Below are 26,636 nucleotides of genomic sequence, written 5' to 3' on the forward strand. Positions count from 1 at the left end.
GCTCCCTGGGGGGGTGCACTACCAAGCTCTTGCCCTGCATTCTCAGCCCAGGACTGGCCTCTGGAGAGAAGGAAGGAGGAGAAGGATGGGGGAGAAATCCCCAGAGGCCAGCCACAGGTCAGGTTTGCCTCCCAGGCATAGACAGGAGTCAGAAACAACTCTTCTTCTGTCCAGGAAGTTTATTGTGATCTCCTATAATCACATGGGAAATACAGGACTGCGCCCTGTAGGAAACTCAGTTGGCAGCCAGGATCTTCTGCACCCAAGGCATGAGTTCAGTCACCCGGGCATACACACCAGGGCTGGAGGTAGAGCAGGTGCTACTGCCCCAGGAGACAATACCCAACAGGGTCCAGGTGCTAGCCTTCTGGTAGACCAATGGGCCATTAGAGTCACCCCATGGACAAAGAGAAGGGAGCTCTGGGTGCAGCTTCTGGATGGCAGAAGTGGGAAGGAGGAGGGATGGAGAAGGCTGGGTAAAGATGCCTGGAAATGGACCACCAGGGGTGAAAGGTGAAAGAAGGGCTGAACCATTAAGGATTGTCCTGGGGAGAGAGAGGCAAGATTGGAGCTGGAGGGAAGAGTCTGGGGTAGGTGGGGGTGAAATGAGAGGTGGGAGACATTTCTCTTCTCTGTCTCTCATTTTTAAAATTTTCTTTCTTTCCCCCTTTGGAGGCAATCAGGGTTTAGTGACTTGCCCAGGATCACACACCGATAAGTGTCTGAAGTCATATTTGAACTCACGTCCTCCTGACTCCAGAGCTGAGTGACCGGGGGCAGGACACGTCATTTGTCTGCCTCACTTTCTTCATCTATAAAATGGGGGATAGCACCTACTTCACAAGGTTGTTATGAGGATCTCTTTTGAGATGCTATTTTTAGAGCACTTATAAGACAGTGCCTGGCACATGGTAGGTGTTTAATCAATGCTTGTTTTCTTCCTTCCTTCTCAGGCCTACAAGATAGTCTAATCTCTTCTACATGGTATTGTCAGAGGTGGGCACCCCCATTGTTTTACTCGTTTTGGCCCCTCCCTAGAATACCCTTCTCCCTCCTCTGCCCCAATGCTTTCTGTCCTTGAATTCTCACGCAAAGGCCTCCTCCTCCAGGAAGCCCTGTTAGACTGACTTTTCTAGGTCTCCTTAGCTGTTTTTTCATTCATGTCGCTAACTGTTGGAGTCTCTAACCTTCTGTCCTGGGTCTTCTTCTCTTTTCCCCATACACTCTCTGATCATGTTTTCATCATTATCTCAAACACAGAGCCCTCCCACACCTATCCATCCAGCCCTAGCCTCTCCCTAGCTCCAGGTGAGCATCCAAAACTGGCTGTCAGACATCTTGGACGGTAGCATCTCAATCTCAGCATGTGCAAAGCAGAACATCTCTTTTCCGTCATCTGTCTCCCGAGTTCTCCTCAACTTTCCTGTTGCTGTTGACAGCCCCATCATGCCCAGAGTCACAACCTTGGAGTCACCCAATGGTGATTTCCCATTCCCACTCACTCCACACATCCTATCTGTTGTGTAGCCTTGGCATCTCCACCTTCACATCCCTTAGAAACATCCTCTTCTCACATAGATACCTCCCCAGGTCAGGTTGACCTTGACTAGCCAGCTCAGTGGTGCAAGAGATTAAAAGGCAGGAAGACATGAATTCAAACCCTGTCTGACACATAATTTTGTTGTCGTTGAATTGTCTGAGCAAGTCCAACTGTTTGTGACTCCATCTGGGGTTTTCTTGGCAAAAATGTTGGCGTGGTTTGACATTTCCTTCCCCAGTTCATCTGACAAATTAGGAAACTGAGGCAAACAGGGGTAAGTGACTTGCCCAGGATCACATAGCTACTAAGTGTCTGAGGCCAGATTTTAACTTGGAGAGACGAGCCTTCGAGACTCCAGGCTTAGTGTTCTGTGCACTATGGCGCCCCCAAGCTGCCTGATATAATGGTGCTTAGTAATGCTTGCTGACTTTTGTCTAGAAACTTAATTGTTCTCTGTAAACTCTTTGAAGGAGCTCTGTGCCTTCTCTTTTTGTGCTCCTCCAGTGTCTAGCAGAGAAATGGGCACACAACGGGTGCTTAATAGATACCTGTTAAGTGACTGAATAAAGGGAAAGATTGAGAGCTGGGGGTGAGGTAAAGATCAGAAGACAACTGGAGTGGGGGGGCCAAGGCAGAGTTAAGCCTAGTTCTAGGGGTAGTTCTAAAGACTAGCCCATATAAGTCTTGGGAGTGATGGGGGAAAAGAGGCAGGTACCATGCAGGAGGAAACACTGCTGGCACCAGCGCAGACCATACTGTCTTCGATCATGCTCCCCCAGTACTTTGGGCATTCACTGTTGGACAGGAGTGGCAGAGCAGCTTGCTGGAGCTTCTCGGGAGTGTTGCTATCTGGAAGTCCCCAAGACAAGAACGACATTAGCCAGGAGACAGAGCCTCACCCCCCTCTAGGAATCCTGACAGAGAGAAAGGCAATGGTAGCCTGGTATCTTCCAGCCAAGACCTTCAGCTAGACTCCCTCCTTGGTGCCCTCTCTCCCCTCTCCAAACTCACTGCTATACTTGGTCAGCTCCCAGCTGGTGGTGGCACAGTTAGAGCCTGCAGGGAAGTCATCAGGGGAGCCGGGAAGGCAGACCGGGGAAATGGTGTGTGAAAACTGGACAGGGGTGGCCAGCTTTATCGGAGTGACGTCATTGCTGATGGTGAAGCAGTTGAAATCAGGATTCTCAAAGACCTGTGGGAGAGACAGCTATGGCTAAGGAGATGTCCCCCCCTGGACCCCCACTCCCTTTCACGTTCATGGGCTATCCTGCCCTTGGAAGGCTAGCTTCACTTCTGCCATCATTCTTAAAATTCACGGCCTTCCTCATCTCTGTCTCTTGGAGTTCTTTGTTTCTTTCCAAGCTCAAGTCAGCTCAAGCACTGCATTCTTCCTGACGTCCAGTGTAGCTGCTTCTCTCCTCCCCCATCACGTTCTTGATTTTGTATATGAAAGCGTGTGCCCTATTTTAGACCAGCACATGTTCCTGGTTCAGTGAGAGAGCTCAGTCTACCCCACGGTGATGATTTGGTACGTCTCCCAAACCTTCATTTGTGCAGGTCAGGCTAGAACCAGGCGATAGCTATCCTCCCAATAAAATCCGTGTAGCTTTGGGAGACAGGCTTGCTCAGTGTAAAAAAAAGAAACTCTGACCTTTTGGTTTATAAAAACGAACTGCTGCACATGTATAAACAATATCTAATTGCTTGCTTTCTGGATGAGGGTAATGGGGAGGGAGGGAGAGCATTTGGAACTCAAAATTTTAAAAACAAATGTTAAACATTGTTGTTACATGTAATTGGGGGAAATTAAAATATCAAATACATACTTTTTTTAAAAAGAAGAGAAGTTTTTAAAAAAGAAAATGAGTTGCTGTGGGGGAGAGGCACCCAAGACAGTCCCTGTCCTGGGAGCTAGTTCATTTTCAGTGGCCTTTTCATATGCAGAGGAGATCCTTAATGGAGACTCAGTGAAGTGTGCCAGGCTCCAGCCCCATCAGAAAGGGCCTGGGCCTTTGGTTTCAGCGTCTCTTTCCCTGCCTCTTACCACTGCAAGTTTGTTGAACTCCGAAAGGGGCACACTTTTAACATAGATATTTTGAATTCTATTTATCTGTAGAAGGTGTTTCCTCCAACAGAATGCTAAGCTCTTTGAGGGAACAAGCCCTTGAATTTTTGTGTTTGTATCCCCAGGAGTGGCATCCTGTCCTGGCAAATTGTAGGCTCTGGATAATGATCATCAAATGCTCGGTCAATGAATGACTCCTGCCTCCATGCCTCTGGGGATCCTGCCAAATGCTATCCTTTAGGAAGGTGGAACATTGACCCCTGAGCTGGCCTGGAAAGGTCATAGGTCACATAGGCCATGGAGCCAGGGGTCCAGAGGCTTAGGTCACAACTGCTTCCATTATCCTTCAGGGCATATGGCCCCACGCCTTCAGCCTGGAGACTCAGCTGCTATCAGCTTGGAGGCTCCTTCTTTGGCCCATAGCTGTTGATGCTCCAGCTGAGAGCCCCTGTCCCTAAAGTGATGGACAAAAGGTTCATAATGCAGATTACTCTTAAAAGTATGTCCTGCATGCAGTGTTCCTCCTAGAGATCTGGTTGTTAAACATTTGTCAGCACAGCCCTAGTTCTAGCCCTTCTGGACTCTGCAGTCAGTTCTCTACCTCTAGGTGAGCTAGTAGGTTGGTCACCAACATCCTCAGAACTTCAGACTGGAGATAGCCTGGAATAATGGATAGAGTCCTGGACTTGGAAGACCCGAGGTCAAATCCTACCTTGGGTGTTTCCCAGCTTATGCATGTGGGACCCTATGCAAGTCACTGTCTGTGCCTCAGTTTTCTCATCTATAAAATGAGGGGGCCCCTAAAGTCCCTTTCAGTTCTAAATCCATGATCTTAAGTTTCAATGATTCCAGAACTTTGAGTCAGGTGCTATAGATTCAAATCTCCCCCTAAATCCTCATCAGCTCAGCTCCCAACAGAGCTCTAGCTAACCCTGCTACTTTAAGGCCCATTCTCCCCTTACTCCTCACCCCTACCATCCAGGCCCAGGCTAGCTCTCTGCTCCACCTCCTCCAGGAATGTGCTTAGGTTGACCAGTGAGTGGCCCAGAAATGCAGGCTCAGCATTAGCTGGAGCCTCACAGAGTAAGGAGTGACCTTTGTCCTTCCCAACAATGGACAGCAGTCACCAAAGGCCAAATATGGAGGATTTGGGGAGTAGCCAATCATCTCTTCTTCCTGTTGGGTTCTCAGAATCTTATCTCCTCCTTTTCTTAATTCCCATATTTAAACTCCACCAGGAAGTCCAGCCTTGACTGGGCTCCCCAAGGGCAGGCCCCACTCCCTGCCTCCCACCTCCCACCGGACCTATAGCAAGGCATGTCCTTGGGATGGTTGGACTCGAGAAACATTTATTCTTTCTCCATCAAATATGGTCCATTATAAAGGGGTGTGACTTCGACTCTCGGCTTTACCAATTTCTGCCTATGAGGAAGAGACTTGACCAAATCATTTAAATGGTCTGGGTGAGGGGATTGGTTAATCCTTTCAGTTCTAAATCTGTGAGCTCATGTCTGGTTAGTATATTTTGTGCTAGAGGCAAATAGGGCAGCCTAACCCCCCCTAGAGAGATTTAGCTCCCATTGGAAGTTTGGCTGGAGGTTAGTCGTTGCTTTTCTCCTACCCACTCCTTTAGGAGCCTCTGGGCATGGCCATACCTGGCTGACCTTCAACACTTGGGTGTTGTCCTCATCAGAGCCTTGGTCAAACTCACCAGCAATTATCAGGTCTGATTTCCTACGTAGAGAGAACGGAGAACTAGACCTTTCCCTGTCTCATGGAGGAGAGAGGTTCCCCCCCTCAGGGCTATGGAACACCAACGGACTTCATCTGGTATATGCATTTGTGTGCTGTGCTGGGAAGGGGGAGATGAGGATTCAATTCAGGACCACCATTGTGTTGTCCTGGGTTTATTACTATGGATGATTTTTGTAGAATTATTTGGTATCCTGATACTTTACTGGATCTATGAATTGTCTCAATTTATTTCTTCATTGATTGTCTGGGATTCTACAGCCCCAGTATGGGAAACAAAAGGAGTTCTGTTTCCCAAGATTAAAACTCCTCTCAGCTTGAAGTGATAGCAGCTAATCAGAGTTGTGACCTAGCAAGGTCAGGTCAGAAACTTGTAAGAAGGCTTGATGAGCTGTTTGAGGGAAAGCCTATCAGAGAGGAGAACATGAAGTCATGTGACCAATGGAAGGCGTGGCAGGAAGTTCAAATTTGGAACAGTATAAAGGGCTTCATTGGTCTGAACAAACTGTAGTCTTCCTATAGCCTTACTTGGGAGCTACCTGTTCATTCAAGGGGAATGGACATAAAGATTGATAAAAATTTTCCTGATTTCACAGGAAGTATCATTCTCTGTTTAAAGTGAGCACATTTTTCACAGGTGGGGGCTCATTTCTCACACCCAGGAAGGAATTCTTCCCACTCCTTACCTGACACCACAATGGGCAGCAGTGACCACCCAGTCTTGGTTGATGATCAGTCCCCCACAGAAGTGGAAGTTGGTTTTGTCCTAGGGGTAGAGAGGACAGGGGAAACATTACAGAGTGGAGGAACTTCAGGGATTCTGGGGCTCAGGCACAGCCTAGGGATTGGGACAGTCAAGGAATCTGTCTATGCTACCCCTCAGCTTCAGAACTCCTGGTTCTAGGACCATCATTCTGCCCTTTGGGAACTATCATGGACAGAACCCCTACCCAAAGAGCAGGACCCAGAACTCACCTGAAGGGAGACCTGCCAGGGCCAGGAGCCAGGGACAGCATCTTCACCACTGACAATCCTAGCCAGGCCACTCAGGACAAGCTCAATGGCAGGGACACCACAGCCTGGAGGAGACATCAAGATAGTTTGGAAAAGGGGAAACTTCAGGATGCTGACAATCCCTAAGCCCCAAGCCAGGTCAAGGAGCTAGCTGGCTAGCCCAGTTCACCTCTGATGGAGAATGATTCTCCCTTTCAGATCTCAAAAAGTTCATTTTTCACACATCTCTGAAATATCCACTATGTAATAAGAAGGTACAGCAAAGAACTAGGTTGAAATGTAGCCTCAGACTAGTTGTATGACTCATTTGTAAGATGAGGGAGTTGGAATCAATGATCTCCCTAGTTCCTTCTAGCCCTAAATCTATAAAATCCTGTGATCATGTCAGATGTCTTTTCTGGGCCTCAGTTTTCTCATCTGTAAAATGGGCAAATGTGTAGGGATACCTCCAAAGTTCCTTTCAGCTCTAAATCTGTGGTCCCAGGATCCTAATATCTGCATTATAGTTGTCCACATTCTAGAGTCTTATGTCTCGGCTGTAATATAAACTATATATAAGACTAGAACACATAGCATGAGGGCAGGCACCATGTCTGACAACTTTATAGATCTACTACCAAGCCCAGTGGTCTGAACACAGCTGGTGATTATAAATTTTATCATCTCAGAATTTCAGAGCTGGAAGGGACCTCAGTAGTCCTCTAGTCTGTAGGAAAAAGGAATCCTCACATCAACAGATGGATGACCATCTAGCCTTTGGGATAAAGTCCTCCAGCAAGAGGAATCCACTCTCTTCTAAGGAACCCTTTTTTGGACAGCTCCCGTTGCTAGGAAATGTTTCCTTGTATCAAGCCTAAACTGCCCTCTCTGCAGCATCTCCCCACCGCTTCTAGTTCTACCCTCCTTCTACCACAGGACCATTCTTCTAATATTTGAAGACAACTCTTGGATCCCCCTTGAGCTTCTGTTCTCCAGGCTAGAGATTCCCAATCCCATCAAACAATCTGTATATGGCCCTTAACTTGAGACCCTTGATCGTGGATGTTCTCTGGCTGATTCCCCGCTTATCCATGTAAGTGAAATAAATGTTTGTTGAATCAGTTAATTTATTTATACACGCTCTTTGTCTGAATCCTATCAAAGCCCATCTCCTCCATAAAGTTTACCACTGATTCCTCTCTTTTACATCCCATAGAATTTACTGTTATTCTGTCTTAGATTGCTTTGCATTGTGTGTGTGTGTGTGTGTGTGTGTGTGCACGTGCACGCATGCATGAGCTTCTTGTCTTCCCGACTAGATCAAGCTATGTGAAAGCAGGGCTTGTGTCTTATATTTGTAGCTCCCACGATCCCTTGCTCAGAGTAGGCTCTAAAAAAATACTTGCCAATTTATGGCTACTGTTACTGTTTCCTCTGAGTCACCCTGTTAGGAGTGTGTTACTGTCTCACCTGAGAGATCATGGGATTACTGAGAAGCCTTCAGAGAACTATGACAACCCAATTCTCCCCCTAAAGACCTTGGATGGGGGACCACCAAGGCCACGCCCAGGTCAGGGGCATTCTGTCTCTGTTGGCCCAGAGGAACAGGGGCAACAGCAGCCTGGGCCGGTGGCTGTAACTGAGCAGTTTTGGTTTCCTGTATCTAAAGGAGGAGGAGAAGAGAGAGTTGCTACAGAATTCTGTTCCCCTAGAGTCTTATACATACATATGCATGCAAAGGAACATACATGCATTGTGTATGTGCACACACACATACATAGCATTTATCATCTTGCCCCATTCAGCAGGAAAGGCTGGAATTGCTTTGAGAAACCTTGCCAGGTCCATCGTCAATGTATCTCTCTCTTCCAATCTCGTGAAGAGCCTAGTATGAGAGGGTTCCGTGTCCCTTCCCTGGCTACTGGTCTTGGAATCTGTTCAATTCAGTTCAAAGAATCAGTTTAAATCTTCCCTCTGACAGGTACTAGCTGTGTGACGATGGGCAAGCCCCTTAATCCTTCAGTGTCTTAGACAACTCTAAGTTTTGGCTGAATTGTTGGACTACATTGGTGAAAGGAGTTTCAACACTGGAATGTTCAACATGGATATAACCACTAGCCTGGACCAAGCCTTAGTCACAGTATTAGTTATGAAAATGCCACAGTAGCTCATTCTGGGATTCTAGCCAGATTTCTATTTTTGTAAGGTCCATTGGTAGATTTTGGGGGTGGGGTACTGGTATTAAGAGGCTTCATGGTTGAGTAGAACAAGTACTATATGTGGATCCTGAGGAACTATGTTCAAGTACTGGTGACCATGAGCAGGTCACTTAGGCCCTCTGGGCCTCAGTTTCCTCCTCTGTAAAAATGAGGGGATAAGATTAGATGATCTCTAAAGCTCCTTTCAGCCCTAGAACTATGGTTCTTTCTCCTAAATATTTCAGGTCAGGAGACAGTCCTTACCATCAATGGAGAGTCTACCCATGGAAATATCTCTTTCTGTTTCCCAGAGGGGACCCTAGCACTTACCTAAGGAGGTGCCAATGAAGGCAAAACAGCATAGGAGTTCCAGGTAGGACATGGTGTTGGGATCAAGATAGTATTAGAGCCTGCTTCAGAATTGTGATCTCCTTATATATTCTTGTCCCAGTGTATGATTATACACTGGCCCTGTCTTTCCCTACCTAGGGGTGGGATGACATCCAGAGATTGGTCCTCATTTCTTTCCTTTTCTCTTCTGCTATCAAGATACGTTGGCGTGATAAGCACATGGACCATGTCACCCATGCTTCCTGAGCACCTTTCCAGATGTCTGAAACCCAGCTGCATGCCAAGGGAGAGCTGGCATTGTTACTTGAGACCACAGTTGCCCTATTGATTCAATCTGAGATCCCTGGTGGAAGACCAGCCAGAGTACCCACTGATTTCCAGCAGAACTGAACCCAGTTGGATCTCAGCAGGACGTCCAAGGGGAGGGTCAGCTCCTGGGGATCTTTCCACAATTGAAATTCAACAAGTATTTATTAAGCACTTATTGAATATCAGGCATGGTGCTAGGTCCTGGGGAAACAGACAAGAATCAAACAGTCTCTTCCCTTAAAGAGTTTATATTTTATTACTGGGATGGATTTTGTTGTGGAGAAGGGTCTAGAGGAATGATGAGAATTCCTGAGTCCCTAATGACCAGAGGAATAAGGGAAGGCATCTTGTAGGAGGTAGCTTGGGTTGAGCTGGAAGAGAGAGCGCTCCAGGCCTGGAGGCTAGCTTATGCAACGACCAGTAGAAGGTTGTACAAGAAGAGCAGAAAGTTGGCAGTTAGGCCGCAGCGTAAACTGTGGGAAGGGACTCGGTGTGTAATCAGGGAACCAGATGGGGAAAGGCTTTCAATGCTAAACATCAGTTTGTATTTTATGTCAGTAGAAGTAGGGAGTCACTAGGGCTTCTTGAGAAGGAAGAAAGGAAGGAAGGATCATTTATTGGGCACCTACTGTGTGCCAAGCATTGTGCTAAGCAATTAAAAAATATCTCATTTGATCCTCACAATAACCCTGAGAGGTGGGTGCTAATATGATCCTTATTTTACAGTGGAGGAAACTGAGGCAGATGGAGGTCAAGTGACTTTCCCAAGGTCACCCAGCTAGTAAATGTGTGAGGCCAAATTTGAACTCAGTTCTTCCTGTCTTCAGGCCCAGAACTCTATCCACTGGACCAACGAACATCTGCCTCTGGCATAGTGAAATCAGTTTGGCATCAGTGTGGAGAATGAGTGAGAAAGAGGAGAGATTGTATACAAACAGACCAATGGAAAGGGTTTTCATAATATTCTAGAAAAGAGACAATGCTTGAGTATAAGGAGAGGTGAGGATGGAGAGTTAGGGATTCCTTCAAGAATCTGCCTGACCAATCAGAAATAGGGGAAGTTCAAGGGGAAGGAGGAGATTAGGGAGAAAGCTAACGAGTATTGGACAGATTGAGTTCGAGATGCCTCTAGGAATCTAGTGGCAATGTCTAAGAGGTAACTGGAGAACAGGAGAGAGACCAGGAGTAGATATGTATATCTGGGAGTCATCTCCATAGAGATGAGAGTTGAATCTGTAGGAAATGATGACATCAGCAAGAAAGTACGGAAAGAGGGAAGACCCAAGCCAGAGCCCTGGGGCCCACGTACACATAGGGAGTAGGAGGTGGATGATGATATTGAAAAGGGGATTGAGAAGGTTCAATCAGACAGGGAAGAGAAGAGAAAAGACAAAGCAGTATCATGGAAACAGAGAAGAAGAAGAAGGGATGACCAATGGTGGAAAATGCTACAGAAAGGTCAAGAAAAGTGAAGAGAGGAATTTGGTGATCATTGGTGACCTTGGAGAGAAAAGTTGTAGCTGAGTGGTGGTTACAAGCCAGATGTTAAGGAGGTTAAAGACTAATGTGGAAACATGTTTAACATTATTGCACATGTATCACCTTAAAAAAAAGAGGTTAGAAAGTGGAGACAATGAGTTTAAATACCTTTTTCTATGAGTTTGGCTGTGTAGCAGATGAGAGATAAAAGCTGATAGCTAGAGGGGATGGTAGTTTTTTCTTGTGTGTGTGTGTTTTTTTAAAGATGGGGGAGATCCAGGCATATCTGTAATCATTAGGAAAGGATCCAGTGGATAAGAAGAAATTGAAAATTAGGTAGAGAGGAGATCAAGAAAGGTGTATGCTCCTAGTAGAGATGATGGAGGTGATATCAGCAAGGAAGAGAGAACAGGAGAAAACTTTGAGGAGATTTGAGTTGGGGAGAAGAGAAAGCTGGTAACAAGTAACCTCATTGTCTTTTCTGTAAATTATGAGGCAGGTCCTCAGTTGAGATGGAGAGAAGAGTGGGTGTTGAGGAGAAAAGATCTGGAACAGAAGTTGTGGGGAATGGGACAGAATGAATCAGGGAAGAGTAAAATATTTAGCAACATTTATGCAGTAGCAAAGGCCCAGTTAGAGTTATATAGCAAATTTATAGTGGACCCTGTTAATAAGATTATATAATTTTTTTAATGTTTTATAGCATATGGTACTCTTTATTGGGACACCATGGTGGCTGCAATATTCTAAGGAAGACTGTATAACATCTTCAGTTTGCATTCACTGAAGTAGGAGCAGAGAGGATTGTGGGAATAATCAAGGTTGGGGTTCTGAGGAATGAAAGGACAAGGGAACAAAAGATTCAAGGATAGAGGCCAGTGTAAAGTTGAACTGATTAATTAAGGGATGACAAACAAGGTGAGATCAGAACAGAGGTGATGGACTGAGAAATTGAGAGAGGACAGTGTGAAAGAGGATTGCAGTAAAGCTGAATAACTGGGTCTGGAAGAGACATGGGGAGGGCAGTACACACAGCAAGAGGTTCAAACAGCAAGAGGCCTTTGAGAATTATGGATGATGGAGCACTTGGGAGTGATGGAGATCAAGGATGTGACCATCCCTATGTTGAGTAGTTGGGAAGGTGCTAATCATGGGAGTCACAGGTATTGATGAATAGAAAGAGACATCAGTCTGTAGGCTGAAGGGCAGAGCTTGGGGTGGAAAAGAAGTCTTTGAGCCAGGTACTGAATTCCTTAAGAAAGGAAGGAGAAATGACTTGGTAGATAACTACCACCAAGAACTGCATAAGGTTGTCTATGGGGTTGGAATGAACCTTGGAACTGCTGCCTGATAGTGGTGGATAGACAGTCTGGGAGTGGCCTGGAGATGGAAGAAACAGGTCTACATCTCCTCTTGGCCCAGTATGTTGGCAAAAGAGAGATGATGCATGTGATACTGGAGAGAAGGACTGGGGATACAGGGGGACTCAGGTTCCTGCAGTCGCAAGAAGATGGAAGGAAGACGAGAGAAAGAAATCGAAATCTAATCATTAAGAGAAGTTTTTTAATGAAGAGAATGTGAATTCTAGAGGGAACAGAGGAAGGAAAATGGAATGGGATAACGTATAGGAGGGCTAGGACTTACAGGTGACAGTGTCAGGTGATGGACAGGTTCAGTGCGTAGTTGATGGGTGTCCCCCCATGTCTTGTGGTAGTAATACCAGTCCCATCTGACTCATTGCTCTACTTCCTTTTTGTTTTCTTAAATTATATTTTATTGATATGTTTTGTTTTTACTTTGCAAATATTTACAGATTACTTTTACTACATGAGCATGTTCTCCTTCCAAATTAAAACCGTTAAGTAAAACTAACCATATGGTGACCTCATCTGAAAGTGCCAGTAAACACTTCACATTTGTGGCCTGCATAATCTCTATTAAAAACAAACAAAACCAAACAGAAATATATTCTCTGCCCATCCTATCCCCCACCGCATCAAAAAGAAATTTTAAAAAAGCAAATTTCTTCTAACAAATATGCACAGTCCAGGAAAACAAACTCCCTTAGTTGATGTATACAAAAATATATCCATGTCTCATTCTGCACTTTTTATAATATATAATTTATTTATTTTCAGTGCTTAACATTCACTCCCACAAGAATTTGAGTTCAAAATTTTCTCCCCATCTCTCCCCCCCCCCATCCCAGCACAGCATGCACCCCATCCACCACTTCCTCCAGTCTGTCCTCCCTCCCATTACCCCCCCTTCCTCCATCCCCTTTTTGTTGTATTTTCCTAAAGGGTAAAATAGATTTCTATACTCCATTGCCAGTATAGCTGGATTTCCAGTTGCATGCTAAAACAATTTTTAACATTCATTCTTAAAGCTTTGAGCTCCATATTCTCTCCCTCCCCACCCACCTTCATTGAGAAAACAAGCAATTCAATACGTCATACATGTGTAACAATGCAAAACACTTTCATGATAGTTATGTTGTAAAAGACTAACCACATTTCCCTCTGTCCTATCCTGTCCTTCATTTATTCCATTCTGTCCCTTGATCTGTCCTCCCAAAATAGTGTTTGCTTCTGATTATCCCTTTCCCCAATTTGCTGTCCCTTCTATTGACTTACCTCACCTATCCCCTTCCCCCTTGCCTTCCTGCAGGGTAAAAGAGATTTTCATATCCAAATGAGTGTGTGTTATTCCCTCCTTAAGTCAAATCCCATGAGAGTAAGGCTCAATTATTTGCTTTCATCTCCCCTCCTCTTCCCCTCCATTGTAAAAGCTCTTTCTTCCTTCTTGTATGTGAGATGATTTGCTATATTCTACCTCTCCCTTTCTCTTACTCCTAGTACTTTCCATTCAACAGTAAATTGTAATTTTTTAGATATTCTCCCTTCATATTCAGCTCACCCTGTGCTCACCCTAAGTGAGTACCTGCATAGACCTTGGCCTAAAGGGGCCAAGGCCTCCCAGTGCATCCTGAGTCATCTCCTGTCATCCTGATAAATATCTGGTCACTGGATTCAGATCGCTGTGGTAGAGAAGTGAGGCTGGTGACCTGCACAGTCCTCCCTTACCCAAAACAAAGTCAAGTGCAAGTCATGTCATTATTTCTCTGATGGCATGGTCTTCTTTAGCAATGAAGGATGAATACAAGATATGTATACATACATATATATGTATGTAAACATACACATGTAAACCCATGTACATACAAATACCCACACATATATCATATAAACATATATACATACCCATACATACCTACATATATATATATATATACACACATATATTTATATGTATGTATATATTCCCTCTAACTACCTTAATACTGAAAAAAGTCTCATGAGTCTCAAATAACACCTTTCCATGTAGGAATGTAAACAGTTCAACTTTAATGAGTTCCTTAAGACTTCTCTTTCCTGTTTACCTTTTCATGTTTCTTTTGATTCTTGTGTTTGAAAGTCAAATTTTCTATCCAGCTCTGGCCTTTTCAACAAGAATGCTTGGAAATCCTCTGTTTCATTGAAATTTCATTTTTTCCCCTGAAGTATTATACTCAGTTTTGTTGGGTAGGTGATTCTTGGTTTTAATCTTATCTCCTTTGACCTTTAGAATATCATATTCCAAGCCCTTCAATCCCTTTAGTGTAGAAGCTGCTAAATCCTATGTTATCCTGATTGTATTTCCACAATACTTGAATTGTTTCTTTCTGGCTGCTTGTAATATTTTCTCCTTGACTTGGAAACTCTGGAATTTGGCTACAGTATTCCTAGAAGTTCTTCTTTTGGGATCTCTTTCAGGAGGTGATCAGTGAATTCTTTCCATTTCTATTTTGCCCTCTGGTTCTAGAATATCAGGGAAGTTTTTCTTGATAATTTCTTGGGAATGATGTTTCGATCATGGTTTCAGAGAGATCAATAATTTTTAAATTATCTCTCCTGGCTGCATTTTCCAGGTCAATTGTTTCTCCAATAAGATATTTCACATTGTCTTCTATTTTTTCATTCTTTTGGTTTTGTTTTATAATTTCTTGGTTTCTCATAAAGTCATTAGCTTCTATCTGCTCCACTCTAATTTTTAAAGAACTGTTTTCTTCATTGAGCTTTTAAACCTCCTTTTCCATTTGACTAATTCTGCTTTTTAAAGTATTCTTCTCCCCATTGGCTTTTTGGACCTCTTTTGCCTTTTGGGTTAGTCTATTTTCAAAGTGTTATTTTCTTCAGCATTTTTTGGATCTCCTTTAGCAAGCTGTTGACTCACTTTTCATGATTTTCTTGCATTGCTCTCATTTCTCTTCCCAATTTTTCCTCCACCTCTCTTACTTGATTTTCAAAATCCATTTTGAGCTCTTCTACGACTTAAGACCATTGCTTATTTTTTTGTAGGTTTTGGATGCAGAAGCCTTGACTTTGATGTCTTCCTCTGATGGTATGCTTTGTTCTTCCTCATCCAAAAGGATGGAAGAAAATACCTTTTCACCAAGAAAGTAACCTTCTATAGTCTTATTGTTTTCCCCCTTTTTGGGCATTTTCCCAGCCAATTACTTGACTTTTGAGTCCTTTGTCAAGTGGAGGGTATACTCTTGGGGCCTGTAGGTTCTCAGTTCCTCCAAGGTGGCACAATCAAGGGAGAGGAGTTTGCTCCTCTCTTGGCCTGCACTCTTGTCTGTGAGAAACCACAAGCACTCTTTTCTGTCCAGGATCTGCGAGTAGGGTTCCCTTTCCACCATCACCACCAGCTCCACCATTTCTCACCTCAGGACCGCCATTCAGGACTAAGACCCAGATCAGTTGCTGGATTTCTTCAGGGTCTTTAGGCCTAGGGCTCCAAAAAGGGACACTGCTGCAGTGACTGCCACTACCCTGGGGACAGGGCTTTCATCTCTCACCCAGGTAGTTTTCTTATTGGTCTTTGAAGCTGCTCTTTAGGCGTTTGTGGGTTCAGAAATCTGGGAACCACAGCTGCTATCCGTGATTCTGCACCCTGAATCCTCCTCCAGTCCTGTCCATGATGCGTGGCCAAGGCTGGGTTGCATTCTACTCTGAGTCTGGTGCAATAGACCTTTCCTGTTGGCCTTCCAGGCTGTCTTGGACAAGAAATCTCATTCTGTCATTCTGTGGCTTCTGCTGCTCTAAAATTTGTTTAGAGTCATTTTTTTACAGGTATTTTATGGGTTATGGGGGGAGAGCTAGAGCAGGTCCATCCTTCTACTCTGCCATCTTGGCTCCACCCTCATTCTGCACTTTTAAGCCACTCACCTCTTTGACATGGATGATATGTTTTGTCATCTGTCCTCTGGAATCACGAACGATTATTGTACTGGTCATCATTCTTATGGCTTTCAAAGTTGTTCACTTTTACACCATTGTTCTTATATAAATTGTTCTCCTGGTTTTGCTCATTTCATTCTTCATCAGTTTATAACAATCCTTACAATTGTTTATTTTTCTGTTAGAGTATATATTGTTCTGTTGCTGCTCACTTCACTCTGCACCTACTCATACAAATCTTTCTACTTCATTTTGAAATCAACATTATAATCGTCTTCCATCGTTTCCATTTACCACAGGTGGTGCCATAGTGCATAGAGCACTGGGCTTGAAATCAGGAAGACTCATCTTCCTGAGTTCAAATTTGGCCTCAAACACCTCCTAGCTGTGTGACCCTGGGTAAGTCACTTAACCCTGTTTGCCTCAGTTTTCTCATCTGTCAAATGAGCTGGAGAAGGAAATGGCCAACCACTTCAGCGTCTTTGCCAAGAAAACCCCAAATGGGGTCACAAAGAGTCAGATACAATGGAACAACAAAATAGCACCCACTTACTGGTCTACCAGGAATGCATCAATGTGTCTGTTTTCCTGCAGCCACTTCTATATTTATTATCTCCTCCCCCCTTTTTTTTTACCACTCTGATGGGTGTGAAGTAGAAGCTCAGAATTGCTTTAATTTACATTTCTCTAATTAGTAGTGTGTGGCTATAAATAGCCTGAGTTTCTTCCCTTGAGAACTGTCTATTCACATCCTTAGGCCATTTATCAATTTGGGAATGTTCTTTTTTCTTATAAATTAGAATCAGTTCCTTGCATATTGTAGAAACACTGCAAAGATTTTTTTTCCACATTAATTGTTTTCCTTTTAATCTTAACTTTTTAAGTGCAAAAGCTTTTTAAATTTTATGTAATAAAAATAATCCATTTTATGGTTTATATTTCTCTTTATTCCTTGTTCAATCCTGAACTTTGCTCTATCCATACATCAGCCACAGTCAAACACACATAGTAATGTCATTTGGGTCCTCTTCCAGCACGAGGGACAACAGCCAATCCATACATCTGACAAGCCATTTTTTCCATGTTTGTCTCATTTGTTCATAATGTGAACTTTTATATATATCTAGGTCATGTGTCCATTTGCAGATTGTATTCGTATAAGGTGTGAGTTATTAGTTTAATTTCTGTCTGACTGCTATCCAATGGTCCCCGCTGTTTTTGTCAGATAGTTAGTCCTTATCTCAGTAGCAACTCAGTGAATAAAGCTCTGAGCCTGGAGTCAGGAAGACCTGAGTTCAAATGTGGCCTCAGACTCTCACTAGCTGTGCGACCCTGGACAAGTCACTTAACCTCTGTTTGCCTTTATCTATTGGAGAAGAAAATGGCAAAACCACTGCAGCATCTCTGCCAAGAAAACCCCATGGACAGTATTGGTGTGTGCTATCGTCCCTAAATGGGGTTACAAAGAATCAGACATGACTAAAAAATGACTGAACAGCAACAAATTTGGCCATTCCTCAGTTACTGAACATCCTTTTAGTTTCGTGGTTTTTGCCACCACAAAAAGAGTTGCCATAAATATTTTTGTACATGGTGTCATAACTTGAGAACAATACTGAATATTAAATTATTAGATATATTTTCTTCTGTATATTGTGTACCTGCTCTGTTCCACTGATGAACCCATTCTGTAGCCAGTAACAAGCAGTTTGAATAATTACACCTTTGTAGTATAGTGTAAGATCTAATACTGCTAGAACCCCTTCCTTTCCATTTCTTTTCCTTATTTCTCTTGAGATTCTTGACCTTTTTTTTCTCTCCACATGAATATAATTTTTATTTTTTTTCCTACCACTATAAAAGTTATTTTTTGGTAGTTTGATTGGTATGGCATTGAATGAGTAAATTATTTTAGGTAGTTCTGTCATTTTCATTATATTGGCTTATCCTACCCATGAGCAACTCATATTGTCCCAATTATTTAGCTCTCCCTATGTCTATAAATAGTGGTTTGTAGTTGGATTTATATTATATAGTTCTTATGTGTATCTTGGCTTTGGGAGAGAGGTCAATTCTAAGCACTTAATACATTCTCTAGTAATTTTGAATGTAATTTCTTTTTCTATGTCTTCCTGCTGGGTTTCTTTTGTATTTTATAGAAATGTTAATGGTTTGTGTGAATTTATTTTATATTCTGAAAGTTTGCTTAAGTTATGAATGGTTTCAATGAATATTTTTGGTTTTTGATGTTGTTGATGTCATTCTTGTTGAGACATTTTAGTAGTGTCCAACTCTTCATGACCCCATTTTGGGGTTTTCTTGGCAAAGATGCTGAAGTGGTTTGCCATTTCCTTCTCCAGCTCATTTGACAGATGAGGAAACTCAGGCAAACAGGGTGAAGTGCCTTGCCCAGAATCACACAGCTATTAAGTGTTTGGGGTCAGATTTCCAAGCCGAGTACCCTATCCTAGCACCACCCAGCAGCCCTAATTTTTAGTTTATAGTTTCTTTAAGCACACTATCATATTTTTTGTGAAAAGTGATCATTCTGTTTCTTCTTTACTTACACTTTGTCCCTCAAATTCTTTTTCTCGCTAGAATCAACATTTCTAGAATTGTATCAAATAGAAGTGGTAACCACGAACATCCTCGTATCACCTCTGACTTTACTGGGAAGGATTCTAGTTTTCTCTTTATTACATTATTACAATAGTGCATTTATAATTATTATAATAATTACATTATTACAAATTATAGTAATTCAACTTTACAGATAAACTATTCATCATTTTAAGGAAGGGTCCATTTATTCTTATGTTTTCTGGTGTTGTTCACAGAAATGGATGTATTTTGTCAAAAGCCTTTACTGCATCAACTGATATTATCATTTGATTTTTGTTATTAATTTTATGGGTATCCCTCTTATTAAATTCAACCTCATCAGAGTATGTTATCTTTGTGATACATTGTTTTATTTTCTTTGCTAATATTTTATTTCAACTTTTTGCATCTTTGTTCATTAGTCATATATATTTATATATGTATATTTATATAGTTTTCTGTTTTGATTCTCCCTGATTTTTTTTTATCAAGACTATATTTGTATCGTAATAGAATTTTAGTAAGATTCTTTTTTTAAATATAATTTTTTATCATATTGTGATCAGTAAGGGATGTATATAATATTTTTGTTTTTCTGAATTTGTGAAATTTTAATGTCCTAAGACATGATTACTCTTTATAAACTTGTCATATACCGCTGAAAAATATGTATATTCCTTTTTATTTCTTTCAATAATTGCCAGAGGGTTATTGAATCTAATTTTTCTAACATTTTGTTCAGATCTTTAACTTCTTTTTTTGCTTGTTTTCTGATAGATTTGTCTAGGGCATAGGGATAAATGGAGATCTTCCATTATTATGGTTTTATTGTCTAGTTCTCATAATTCATTTAGTTTTTTTCCTTTAAGTGTTCAGAAGCTATGCCACTGGGTGCCTACATGTTAAGTACTGAAATCTATTCATTGTCTATGTAACCATTCAACAAAAATGTAGTTTCCTTCTTTATGCCTTTTAATTAAGTCAATTTTTGCTGTAATCTTGTCTGAAACTGTAATTTTTACCAGCGCTTGTGTGTGTGTGTGTGTTCAGGTGAATGTTCAGGAACATTTTGTTCGGACCCCTTATTTTAAGTCTGTTAGAGTCTTTACAATTCAAGAATATTTCTTGTAAACAACATATTGGTGGCTTTTGCTTTCCATTCTGTTCTCATTACCTCTTCCATCTGATTAGTGAGCTCATCTTATTCACGTTCAAAATTATAATTATTTATTTCTTTCCATTCTATTCTCATTTTTTTCTCTATACTTTTTGATCCCTGTTACTCTTTCTTTTTGCCTTCCTTCCTTCTCCACCCACTATCTTCTCTCTAAGCTTAAGATTTTATTTATGATTAATCCCTTCCTGAGTCTTTCCTCCTTCTTCTATTCTCCTTTGCCACTTTACTGTTCTATCTGTATTCCTGTCACATTGGATGTATTTCTACACCAAACTCTTTGTGCAGGTGTGTTCTACCCATTTTTTTTAAAAATTTAGATGAAAGTGATATTCAAGTGACACCCTCCCCTCTCCTCCTTCCATGGCTGAATATTATTCAATTTGTACAGTTGGATTATGCACCTTGATAATTTTGCTCATCTTTTCTCCTATTTTTTCTTAATGTATCCTCTCCCTTGGCAGCTAGGTGGCACAGTGGATAGAGTGCCTGACCTGAAGTCAGGAAGACCTGAAATCAAATTTGACCTCAGACACTTCCTAGCAATGTGACTCTGGGCAAGTCACTTAACCCTGTTTCCCTCAGTTTTCTCATCTGTAAAAAGGGGTGGAGAAGGAAATGGTAAGCCACATGGGGTCATAGAGAGTTGGGCACAACTAGTCAACAAAACAACAAATCCTCTTCCTTTTTCTTTTTTCTTATAACATCTGCAAAACATAACAAAACTATTTACAGATCTTCTGTTACATTGACCATTCCTACGAATTCTTGTGACATTAGCATTGCCCTGCTTTTTGCAACCTAGGCAAAAGCAAGTTGTCTGTTAACCAGTGAAGGAATGCAATATATAATTTGTTCACTAGGTGGCACTATATCGGAGCCACCAACCAAATTCGGTGCCCTTGTGTGCTCAGGCATTCTCAAAGGTTACAGGATTTCTACTGCTCCTCCTCTCACACTTGCAAGGGCTTGCAGTCCCTTCCAAGGCTACTCCCTCTCCCTGCTCTGCTCAGTAGGTTAAATAGCATTCAATAGCACAATCCGAAATTTAACCAGGAGGCAAATAAATGGAATGTTACTCTTCACTATAAACATTATGAAAACTTAGTGGCTCTTCCCCCAACCTGCATTTGGGGAATTGTATGCATAAGACACACATGCAAGGGTGTGTAGTACTCAGCTCTTACCCAGTTGTGAGACCCTATTGTTAAATCTTAGTGTGAGTATTTACATTTGGGAAATAGATGCTACAAACCAGGGCTTCAGTTACTGTTTTGTTAATTTCTAGACTTAAGTGATAGAAAAAAATGTTAATAATGCAGATTAAACCTAAAAAGTGTATCATAGGTACCTTGTTTCCCCCCAGAGAGCCAGTTGTTAAATGTTTACTAACATGCACTTGAATATGATCACCTTTTCAGTGGCTCTCATTGTTCAGTTGTTTTTCAGTCATGTCCAGTTCTTCATCAGAAGAAACAATATAAGAACAGTCTCAAGGTCTCTCTGAAGAACTCTGGAATTGTGTGACATGGGAGACACTGGCACAGAACCTTTCAGCATGGTGTGCCCACATCAGAGAAGGTGCTGTGCTATACGAGCAAAGCAGAATTGCAGTAGCTCAAAAGAAATGTGACATGCCCAAGTTTAGAGAATCCATCCCAAATGTTCACATGGACTACCTGTGGTAGAGCATTCCAAGCTCATATTGGTCTGGTCAGTGACAGTCGGACACACTGTCACTTGACTCTAAATTAGTGATGTCATTTCAGTCCTCTTTGAGAATGAAGGACAACAACCAATTAACTTTTTTGTGACTCCCTCTGGGGTTTTCTTGGCAAAGATACTGGAGTGAAAGTATGTATTTGGAACCCAGAAGGATCAACTTTGCAAAAAAAAAAAAAATCAGCAAAAACAGGAAAGATGCACTAGGTTGGGATCAGTTTTTGAATCTGCTATCCCCCGTGGCTGAGATCTCACAATGGTTGTCCATTCAATCTCAGTCTTTGCCTGTGACTGCTTTGCCTTCTCACCCCAAAGTCTTGACCATGTGTCTGCTCCAGGACCTTGGTGCTTTCTTAAAAGTCCTCTGTTCTGTTCCAATTTTGCCTTTTCATGTAGCCACTCAGAATCAAAGTCAGGAGCCAGAAGTAATAAGTACCTGGGGGCACATTTCCCCACCAAGAGCACCCCCCTTTCCCTGCCTCTGTCTGCAGACAAAAAGTGGAAAGAATGGTGTCTCAGAGTTTCTTCAAAGGCAAAGAAAGAAGGAGCTTGAGGATTTGGAAAAATGTATGCCCCCATACATTTTCATACCATCCTTGCGTCACTGTTTAATTCCCTTCCAAGTTAAAAAATATCATTCTCTCTTTTTGTGCACTTAAAAATCATGAACATTTCAATATGAAAGAACAAACATGGTTGTATAATGAACTGTGAACTATTGCAGTCTGTGTTTTTAAAAATATATTTGTACTGAATCTAACAAAGTGGTGGGGTGTATGGGGTGTTCAAAGAAGGCTAGCACATCTGGCATGAGACTGCTTTCAAGGCTGCTCATCCGCCTCTGGTGTCCACCTGACACTCAGCTCTCACCTGAGGCTCCGAGAAGCTGTAGCACATGCAGCAGCCACATCCTGGTAAACCATCTTGGTAGCCGGGCTAAACCAGGTTGAGGGGAACTGACAACCTCAAACCCATCAATGAGTTAGGAGAATGTCTACCACATGAATGTGAAGCCTTCTCTTGCAGAATGGGCAGATGAGAACAATCTGTTCCAACAGCTACGAAGGGGACTGATGCAGGCTCTGTGGAGTGATTAGAGCTTGGTTAGACATCAAAGCATCCTGGGTTATTGCCAGTCATCTTGACTTTTGTCCTGCCATTGGGCTTTGATGACTCTGGAAGAGACAGTGAGGCTGACGACACAACTCTGCCTCATTTTAATTAGATTTACCCATGAGTCAAGACATTACCTAGGACGTCATTGGTCCTCTTTGAAAATGAAGGACAAACATCAGTAATAAAATTGGTCACAAAACTGTATCTCCTTCTATACCTTTTTTCTCCCGTGTATTAAAAAAAGAGCAAGAAATAGAAAGTGGTGGGTGGATAAGGGAAGAGTGGTAAAGACTGTAGTTACACATAGGGCAAGAGGCCATTGGGGTCTAGGTCTCTGGTGACTGGACCTGGTGATGAGGGCGATGCAAGATAGAGCTCAGGATCATCTGGAATGGTATTTCTCCTTTCCCATTCCCAGGGTTATAGAATGCTGTATTCTGGTAAATATCAAACAACAGGTCTTTTGGGGGGAATGTATGCACAACACACTCTTAAGACTTTCTTGAATGGACACACCAAAGTTGGCATCACCAAGAAGCTGATGTTTCTTTCCATCTATGTTATGGATGGACATATACATTTGGGAAGGAGGGGCTGTTGGATGCTCAGTTTATCAGGAAACCCCATATCTTATTCTTTCACTCAAATCACTCTTTTGACGAACTCTTCTCCTCTGATAACTCCTTGAAAAAAGCATCAGCTAATCAGGGAAACTAAAGCACATCTCCAACTACTTACTGAGGATTCATAATGTTCCTACCAGAATTAGGCATTTGTGAATTTCCCAAATTGTTTAATTAATAACCATCTTAGACTTTTTATTTTTTGCTTGAAGCAAAGGCAGATTGGCAATTTTTTTTTAATCTTGCCTTTCTTTTCATTTTTTAGTAATCATACAGACTAAGAGGAAACAGGTTTTTTTCCTCTTTTTCTGGACCTTATTTTATTAAAAATTGTGACCATAATTGTGTACATAATTCTTCCATTAATTTTGTGTTTAAATTAATAAAATTGATTTGTGAAATACTGAAAAAAAGACTTTCTTTAGTCTAGATAATCAATAAAACAATAAATGAAGCCCTGATTTGTAATATGTGCAAATGCTCACAATGAAAATTTAACAACCAACTTTCTTGTGAGCTGGTTCAAGCTTGCTCCAGCATATCCCTGGCTGGATGCCAAGCTGCCTTCTCGCTGTCCTTGTCAATCAAAACAAAGTCCATTTCTAGCCTACCCCTTCTGTGAATTCTTCCTGGACTATACCAGTCCACACATCTCTCTCCTTCTGTTGAGCACCTACAGGATAAAGAGTCTGCAGTGTGCATTCTGGTTCTTTATTACACGCTATCTGATACTATTCATTTATTGTCCCCTAGAGCTCCCCAGAAGCAAGAAGGTCTTGGAGAGCAGGGACATGTGGCATGCTTCTCCTTTATTCCAACCCTTTACAGCATAGGGTTGAGCCCATAGTTGGCCCTAAATAAATACGTATTATCTCTGAACTCCATTACCCTGGATGTTTCAAGATGGAAGCCATTGAGGCAGAGGCTTTTGCACCTCCAGAACTTTGAGGATATTTGTTTGAACTCTCCCTCAAAGTCAGAAGAATTCCAATCTTTGTGGAAAAACTAACACCAAGGACACAGGTTGGCCATAATGGGAGGGTTCATTCCAAACCATCTGAAACCACTCTGAAGGAAGAAAGACTAAGTCATGTTCTTTAGAAGTGATTGCAGAGTAAACAAAGAAGGGAACAGATTCTAAGAATTCTGGCTCTGGAAATTTGTCCTTGGTGAGTTAATAAAGGCAGACACAGCAGGCCTGGTTCCCACAAGGTAGGATTTTGCTTCTTCTTCTGCTTTGGGCCTTAGATGTTTCTTTGCATTTGGCAGGGGCCACAAACCTAGATGTGGCCATCTATCTACTATCTATCTATCTATATCTATATCTATCTATCTCTATGTCTACATCTATCTACTATTGCCTGGTTTCCAAATATTCAGTCCAATTAAAGTGAACAAGTTACTATACTTATCAAATATATTTTATACCAGCCCTGGCTATGGGGGGACAAGAGAAGGGAAAGACACAGGAACCCTGAGGACAGGGCTTCAGGAAGCTGAGTTAGAATATAAAACAATTATGACATCTAATGAATAAAGAGTCAAGCAGAATGTAATCTAGTCCCCAAGGTACCACTCAGTAAGTGCTGTGGACAGTTGAGAGGCAGAGATCGTGAGTGTTGGAAAGTTAGGTAACCCACAAGGTGAATTCTTCCGGCTCTCCATTATCTGTACAAATGGAATGGAGCAGAGGCACAGATAATACAAACTATCAGGTGTCCAGAAATCCCTAGATTTTTTCTTTACAATGTATTATGTATATAGGACCTGAGAACACTCACAACTCACAAAATGAGCTTCCCAGATGAAACTTTCTCAAGTTCAAGATACTTTATCAGTCCTTGTTCACTCAAAGCCATAGCTCGTGAGCCCCCACCAATAGACATTTATTTATTAATCAGCCAGAAGAAACAAGTTAAAAACAAAGACATTTAATGTTATTTCATAGTAATAAAGACAGCAATAAAATATTTCCTCCAATAAGTCTGGGGCACACTTTTCTCCTCAATATGTAAATCACAGGGCACAAGGGACAAAGGACTGATGTCTCCAATGCCATAAGGACTTTGATATCGAACATCTTCTGGTTATGTTATTGCACGTTCCAATTGAACATGCTTCTTGCTGGTCTCCACCTGGTACATCGTTTCTACCAGACAAACAGTCTTGACTGGATTTGTAGTCTCTGTGGCTGCTGTCAGGCACAGTGACCGTGGAGTTTCTGTCACCTTCCCATCTCTGGCTTCAGTTGGAGTTCTTGACTGGAGTGCTACCTTTTCCTTGTGAGAAGAAAGGGCTCCACAACACTCTTTTAATTAAAAGTCCTCAGGCTTTCTGACCTTTCACACATTCATCTGTGGATCAACAAAAGTCCTTCCTGGAGAAAAAAAATCTTATTCTCCTCTGAGTCTGTTGGCTCCTTTCAGACTCTTGGCTAGATCAGGCTTTTCATTTCCACCATCATTTTGTTACTGTGTTTGTTGTTCTGCCCTAGGTGCCAAGATCTTTAGAACACAGAGTCACAGAGATATCTATCACCCAGAGAACTCCCTCAGGTTTCGTTCTATTTTTGACTTCAACTTCCTGGTTCCCAGGGTTTGGGTCTCTCTCACGCAAGAGATCTCATTCTGCCTTGAGTTGGCCATTCCTTACGCCTCCCCCTTTTAATCTTTGATGGCTGAACCCCACCAAGGTCAAGTCTCTCCCAAAGAACAACTAAGGGCTCTGGGATTCAGAATCCTAAGTTTCTCAGTTCAAAAACCCCTCACTCTCTCATGCAAATAAGTAGGTAAGGGTGGGAGAAAGTCTCTGAGACAAAACCAATCCCAGAGGTGAGGAGTTTTTCCTTCTCTCTGTTTAACCACATTCCTGCCTTTATGATATCGAAATGGCCAAAGCTGAAAGTCTTTTCAGCTTCTTTGAGTATCAGTATCTTTGAGTATCAGTGAGTGAGTTTGGATTAGAACATTTCCCATGGAGCTCAATGTGGCAGGTTCTCTGATGTCTTGCTTATGTAATGAGATGCCTCCCCACATGTGGCATGAGAGTGTTTTTGTGTGGCTTGAGGAGGGCAGAGTACATATCTCTAGCCTCTTTTTCCCCCATCCACTTTTCCAGGGAAAACTTTAATTCCTGCCAGAAGGGGAATCAGGAGGTTGGAGCCAGAAGCTTGGCTACTCTGTTCTCCTCAGAGAGAGGGAATAAGAGGCTAGAGTTATATCTATCTGGTCCCTTAGAAGTTGTTAGTCTAGAGCAGGGGTGGGGAACCTGCAGCCTCTAGGTCCTCAAGTGTGGCCCTGTGACTGAATCCAAACTTCACAGGATAAATTCCCTTAATAAAAGGATTTGTTCCATAAAAACTTGGACTCAGTCAAAAGGCTACACCCAAGGACCTAGAAAGCCACAGGTTCCCCAACCTTGATCTAGGG

General features: G+C 42.2%; 1 protein-coding gene across 1 annotated transcript; it reads right to left on the reverse strand.

Annotated features, from left to right (window-relative positions):
* Positions 1–211: 211 nt before the first annotated feature.
* Positions 212–6,475, reverse strand: LOC140528473 (chymotrypsinogen B-like). Its single transcript, XM_072646342.1, has 6 exons — positions 6,333–6,475; positions 6,044–6,123; positions 5,261–5,339; positions 2,552–2,732; positions 2,256–2,389; positions 212–418 (listed from the first exon to the last, which is right to left on the reverse strand). Exons 1-6 carry the CDS (start codon positions 6,447–6,449, stop codon positions 236–238), a joined length of 774 nt encoding a protein of 257 aa, XP_072502443.1. The 5' UTR covers positions 6,450–6,475; the 3' UTR covers positions 212–235.
* Positions 6,476–26,636: the final 20,161 nt, after the last annotated feature.

This window comes from Notamacropus eugenii, chromosome 1 (assembly GCF_028372415.1).
Source record: "Notamacropus eugenii isolate mMacEug1 chromosome 1, mMacEug1.pri_v2, whole genome shotgun sequence".
Taxonomy (NCBI): Eukaryota; Metazoa; Chordata; class Mammalia; order Diprotodontia; family Macropodidae; genus Notamacropus; species Notamacropus eugenii.

Excerpts from the sequence above, each read along its gene's own strand:
- LOC140528473 (XM_072646342.1), bottom strand. The coding sequence starts at position 6,449 with ATGTCTCCTCCAGGCTGTGGTGTCCCTGCCATTGAGCTTGTCCTGAGT. Across the intron at positions 2,390-2,551 it reads GGAGCTGACCAAGTATAGCA|ATAGCAACACTCCCGAGAAG; the intron begins GTGAGTTTGGAG and ends GGGGACTTCCAG. Across the intron at positions 419-2,255 it reads GCAGTGTTTCCTCCTGCATG|CTCCCTTCTCTTTGTCCATG; the intron begins GTACCTGCCTCT and ends CTGCACCCAGAG.